Source organism: Octodon degus, unplaced genomic scaffold, assembly GCF_000260255.1.
Source record: "Octodon degus isolate 3935 unplaced genomic scaffold, OctDeg1.0 scaffold00126, whole genome shotgun sequence".
Taxonomy (NCBI): domain Eukaryota; kingdom Metazoa; phylum Chordata; class Mammalia; order Rodentia; family Octodontidae; genus Octodon; species Octodon degus.
The window spans coordinates 6752128-6758028 of record NW_004524702.1 but is presented as its reverse complement, the minus strand read 5'-3'; the positions used below and the strand labels follow the sequence as shown (position 1 = coordinate 6758028).

The following is a 5901-nucleotide window of genomic DNA, read 5'->3' as shown; positions in this document are numbered from 1 at the left end:
TTTTTTTTTTTTTTTTTTTTTTTTTTCAAAGTTTCCCTTCTATTTGTTTTTGAACCCTTTTAAAATTTTTATTTTGAGACAGGGTCTTGCTGAAGTGCCAGGTGCTAGCTTGAGCTTGTCCTCCTGCCTCAGCCTTCCAGGTGGCGCTGCGCTCAGCCATCTGGTTTCTTAAACCCTTTGTCCGACTATTTGCAATAATGTGGGCAGTTTCATCTTTCTGAATTTTAAGCTGCATGGTAATTTTCAAATTTAAAAAGGAATTACAGCTTGTCTTAAAGTTCTCTTGTTCGTGGGTCACTTCCTCCCCTCAGTTGTTGAGCCCTGTGACTTGCATGTGTTTCCTGTTGCGGTAGGGACGGGTCTCTTTTCACATTCTTGTCCTTAGAACTGCAGCAGGTAGTTGGTGTTAGGAGATGACATGCTGATTTATCACTCTGCCTTTCTTTCAAGAAAACAAGTATTAATTTTGAATTCAGTCATGACTTAAGATACTTTCTTGATGCATCCAAAAGGTAAACAGCACAGAAAGCTGAGACATCTGTCAGTTCCTGCCGTAAGTAGCCTAAGTCAGAACGTCACGAGGGAGCACTTGTTTTCTTGAGGTAGCTACTAGCTAGCTCGCCCTAACTCTGAGTGCTCACGGCATGCGTGGCGGGTTCTAGGGCTATTGAACGTTATCTGTGATGAGGAGGCAGCGGCTTCCTGAATGCTGTTTCTCTGTATTCCTAAATCAGCGGCAGTTGTCAGGCCATAGCAGGAAGACCCTCGGAGATGTCCTTGAAACTCTCCTCTAGTAGCCAGCCCATCACCAAGCCCTGGGAATTCAGCTCCTGAAAGTCCATCCCCATTGCCCCACCAGGTCAGCCAGTCCCTCACTGATTCTTAGCCAGCGCTACAACTGCCTCCTTTTAAATCTGTCCTCTATGCAGACAGCCGTGAGGCCTACTTAAAAATGGGAGACTAGCCAATGCAGTCTCCTGCAGGAGAAGCCTTTCACTTGCCTCCTGTTTTCACAGCAGTACTTTCTCCCTCTATCTCATTGTGATGTGCATGCACACGTACACACATGCACGCACAGCTCATATTTGCAGGGAGTGTGGGGAGGCCTGAAGTGGCTGCTCAGCACAGACCGCTGGTCTCGTAGTACTGCTGTCCTGGGTCCGCCTGGCCCAGCAGGATTGGGTGTCTAGTCTCCACACACATGGGATGCAGTCTCTTGGGGCATCACCTGAGGGGGGAAGCTCAGGCGCTTTGTCCCTGGCTGCCCTGTGTCCCCGGCTCCCCGCGTCCCTGGCCACCCTGCATACCTATCTGCATCCCCCCTGCCTCTCTTGAGCATGCGGCAGGGCTGTCAGTCTACTATCCTGTCTCTGTGCCTGTATTCGAGCTGTTTTCTCTGCTGGTTGCCTCCGTGCCCGGTTGACTGGCTTGCTGAGAGGCAGCACTGGCTACCCAGAAAGTCTTCCCTGAGACCTGCCCGCCCCAAGAGGTTGGGCGCACATGTCCCCACGACGTACCCCTGGCCCTGCCATGGCTGTGCACATTTTACCATGTCGAGGTCATCTGCCTGGTCTCCAGATGGTGGCACGATCCTCAGCCACGTCCTCAAAGGCTGGGGCTGCTCTCAGGCCTCCTTACTGCTTCGCCAGGCCTCATTCTGGACTGCCCTGTAGTAGGTGCTCAATAAATGTTAAATGGATGAAAGAGAGGGTGCTCTGAGGAGGAGGAAGTCATTGGAGTCCAGAGCCCTGTGAAATCGGCTGGTTCTGCTGCTGTGTAGGTGACTTACTCGAGGGAGGAGCTCTTATTAAAAAGAAAATGTACTAAATCAGTTAAACTGAGTAGACTGTACTTAGGTAAAACAGTGATTCACCAACCTGGCTGTTCTTAGAACCAGGGCAGGTTCTAAAAACCGCCACCAACAGTGTGCTCAGACAGCTTACCGTGTGGAGAAGCAGAAGCATGGCATAGAGAACTTACTTGCTAACAGCTCAGTCAACACCAGTTAGTTGGTTGCAGCTTATCTGGCTAATTATCTTCAGCTTAATTAGTTAATTGGCTACACTGCCCCCTGCAATGGACCAGAGCTCAGTCACTGTGGTTGCTGTGTATTGGTTGGCCTTTGGGGCCCTTGCAGGTGCCCTGTCCAAAGGCATGGCCTCCTGCAGGCTGGGCTTCCCTCTTCCTGCCTAAGGGCCTGTTTCTTTCCTGCTTACCTAGGGCAGCTCGTGCAGATGGAAGAGAAGGGGCAGGGCTCAGTGCCCTGGTCAGTGTACGGTGTCTACATCAGGGCTGCGGGGGGCCCGGTGGCCTTTCTGGTCATCATGGTCCTCTTCATGCTGAACGTGGGCAGCACTGCCTTCAGCACCTGGTGGTTGAGCTACTGGATCAAGCAAGGAAGCGGGGTAAGGTTACTCACCTGGGAGAGCTGTGGGTCCAAGAGTGGCCGTCTGCACGGCCCCTGGCTATTCTTAGGGAAACTCCTGGTTTTCACTTGAAAGGAGTAATGAATGAGATTTGCCAAGATGGAAAGAGGAATCCCTCGTATAGTCTTACAAGACAGAAAAACAAAACAAAGCCCTGACCAGCCCATAGGTCAGTAGGGTAGCTGCAGGCCAGCCACTCTCACCCATTACAAAGGAGGAAGGGGAGACTGGGCTGCGCACAGTGGTAGAACACATGCATAGTGCCCAGGAGGCCTGGGGTTCACCCCAGCACTAAAAGAAGAAAAGACAAAGGGGTGGCAGAGGCTGCCTGTGTTCTCCACCATCAGCTCCCAGGGTCGCTTCCTGCAGCTTCCCCTGAGCAGGGGCTCCTGGCTCTCTTCAGAGCCCTGCCTCATACAGCCTTGCCCCCAAACAGAACACCACAGTGACCCGAGGGAATAGGACCTCTGTGAGCGACAGCATGAAGGACAACCCCCTCATGCAGTACTATGCCAGCATCTATGCACTCTCCATGGCCGTCATGCTGATCCTGAAAGCCATTCGTGGAGTGGTCTTTGTCAAGGTACGCTGCGGTGGGCCGCTGCCATGCCTCCGCTCCTGGTGGCCACATGGCCAGCTTCAGCATAGCATCTCTGGGGCTCTTCTCAGTAGGAGGCCTCTGAGCAGGGCAGCCTCGCTTGGAAGGACTTTGTGCTGGTGACCAAGTGTGCTTCTCCACCTTTGGGGTGGATGGCTTGCAGGCCAATGTCCTGGTCAGATAGGAATGGAGCCTGCCCAAGTCTTGGGGCTCAGGCCCTGATTTCGTTGTCTCTGCCCCGCAGGGAACACTGCGTGCCTCCTCCCGGCTCCATGATGAGCTTTTCCGAAGGATCCTTCGGAGCCCCATGAAGTTTTTTGACACCACCCCCACAGGGAGGATTCTTAACCGGTTTTCCAAAGACCTGGATGAAGGTATTTGTCACTGTCCCTTCTCCTGTGCTGGGAGGCACAGCTCTGCTTCTTGTGCCTCTCACCTCCCAGATGACCCCAGATGTGCAGCTCGCTCTGTCATGGGTGCTGAGGACACAGTGGTAGCTGGCATTTTTACCAGGAACTTTTAATCCCAGTTCTTAGTCTGCCTTCTGTGACCTCAGAGGCTTAAGTTTGCAGGGAGGCTTTGGGCGAGGACGTCTGAGATTCCACAGCATCTCTTGACTGGAGGCAGCTTCATTGCCTGAAGCCCAGGATAGTAGCACTGCCTCCTGCACTGTACCCTGGCTCAGCCAGTGGATCCGCAGGACGGCTGATGCCGAGCAAGCCCGAGTGACTTGCCCATGGCCAAACAGCTATTGGATGAACAAGGTGGGACTTCATGGAGTGCAGATCTTTTTTACTCCGAAGCTAGACTTTTGTTTTAAACTACTGCACTTGGGCTGCCCCCATAGTAAGAGTTTGTGGTGGTGTTGATAAATCAGTACAGAGCCATGGCCAGAAGTGACAAGGAATCAGAGCCAGCCCTGGCAGCGGAATGTAACACATTTCCGTTTCTGTCACACCCTGTTGAAGGTTCTATGTCCTTGCAACTCGTGTGCGTTTAAATTTTCCCCGTTGAAGAATTTCTTAAATGTTAGCAGCAATTTATTGATATTTCTAAGAATATAAATTATCTTTGTTTGGCTTTTTATTTTTCAAATTTTATAACAAACATTGGGAACTTTGTCTAGTGTTGTAAAGAGTTAATAATGGCAAGAAAATAAACTATGAAAAGGGGTAAAGGAGGAAGATTAAATTTCTTGTTCCAACAAAAATGAAGCAACCAGATTTCTAAACTTCCTTTCAGTGGGCAGTTCAAAGACAGCATCCCGTGTCCGAGAGGGTTTTTGCAGAGCCGCAAGCTCATCTGTTCTCACGTTTAGCTCGGTTCAGCGCGCCCTGGGCCCACTCTGACAGCTGCTTCCTTGTGCTTTCCACAGTTGATGTGCGCCTGCCATTCCAGGCCGAGATGTTCATCCAGAATGTCATCCTGGTGTTCTTCTGTGTCGGGATGATTGCTGGGGTCTTCCCGTGGTTCCTGGTGGCCGTGGGGCCCCTTCTCATCCTCTTCGCAGTGCTGCACATTGTCTCTAGGTGTGCGGGGGGTGCTCATGTCTGTCAGGGTGGGGAGGGCGCCAGAGCCGCTGTCTCCACTGCAACCCCAACCCTGTTCTTGCAGGGTCCTGATTCGGGAGCTGAAGCGCCTGGACAACATCACGCAGTCTCCGTTCCTCTCCCACATCACGTCCAGCATCCAGGGTCTCGCCACCATCCACGCCTACAGCAAAGGGCAGGAGTTTCTGCACAGGTGAGCATTGCTGGGGGCCAGGGGCACCCAGGCTCTAACAAAAGTCTGTTACAGGGATTAAAGCACATTGCTAAGGGTGTTAGCAGTTTAAAGGAGCTGTACCGGTTAAAATTCAGTTGTTTGGAACTCTCTTATGCAAATGAGAAGGCAAAAACCCCAGGCTTGGAGTCTGTGCCATTTGCTCCTGAGATAGTACATGTGATGGGATTTTGCTGTTAGGGGAGCTAATAAGAGGTGGGTCCTGACTATAAAGCAGCATGTTATTTAGCCGTCGAGTGGTACTCACTTATGAAGTAAGTATCTGTGCGTAGCCATTCCCGAGGGTTGTGCTAGCAAGAGATCGGAGCTGACCTAACTGCTCCAGTACAGCCCTGGGGAGACAATCTGTGATGTGTCCGTAGTGGAGCGCAGTGTGGGCCTTGGAGTGTGCAGCAGTCCTGTGGGTGACCGGCAAGAGAGCAGGCGCAGGTGTCACGGTAAAGTGCGTGTGTTACCTCCTGAGAACGTGTTCGTGTGCACGACAACTAGAACATGCGTGCAGGGGTACAGGAGAGACCAGTGCTTGTCTCTAAGAGGGGAACTGAGTAGCTGGCAGACAGGCAGGACAGAGACTGGCTTCCTGGGAAGCTTTCCTAACTTCCAAGTTGTCCTATCTTACGTGTATGTTGTGAATCCCAAAACTTAAATAATTGTCTCTTAAAAGAAAAGTTAGAATAGCAAGGTAGAAGAAATTATCTTCAAAATGTTTAATGACTCAGGAAAATGTTTCCTAACTTTTAAAAGAGAGTAGAACCATGTGCAGTAGCGTATAGAAAGATGAGGCCAGAGGATCAGAAATCGGGGCCATCTTGGGCAGCATACTATGACACGATCTCAATAAAAATAAAAAGGGCTGTGGACATAACTCAATAGGAGTGTGTTCCTTGGGTTCACACTCCAGTACCACAAAAGAAGTAAAAAAATAAAAAGTGGAGTAGGTTGAATGCATGTATATGCATATACACAGTAAATGTCAGTGGGTGGAAAAATTTCTTAAAGGAAGTGCAGCAGAAATTCCATTTTGGGGCTGGGGAGATGGCTCAGTGGAATAAGTGCTTCCCAGGCAAGCGCAAGGGCCTGAGTTCAAGCCCCGGT

At 50.8% G+C, this 5901-nt stretch overlaps 1 protein-coding gene across 2 annotated transcripts in view; it reads left to right on the top strand.

Annotated features, from left to right (window-relative positions):
- Abcc5 (ATP binding cassette subfamily C member 5) overlaps positions 1-5901 on the top strand; it is an 86301-nt gene that overhangs the window by 58436 nt on the left and 21964 nt on the right. For both annotated transcript variants that reach the window (XM_004640705.2, XM_023700613.1), the window contains exons 18-22: positions 2221-2405; positions 2863-3009; positions 3269-3398; positions 4400-4553; positions 4639-4767. In XM_004640705.2, the coding sequence (XP_004640762.1) occupies positions 2221-2405; positions 2863-3009; positions 3269-3398; positions 4400-4553; positions 4639-4767 (745 nt within the window). The remainder of the gene's footprint in view (positions 1-2220; positions 2406-2862; positions 3010-3268; positions 3399-4399; positions 4554-4638; positions 4768-5901) is intronic.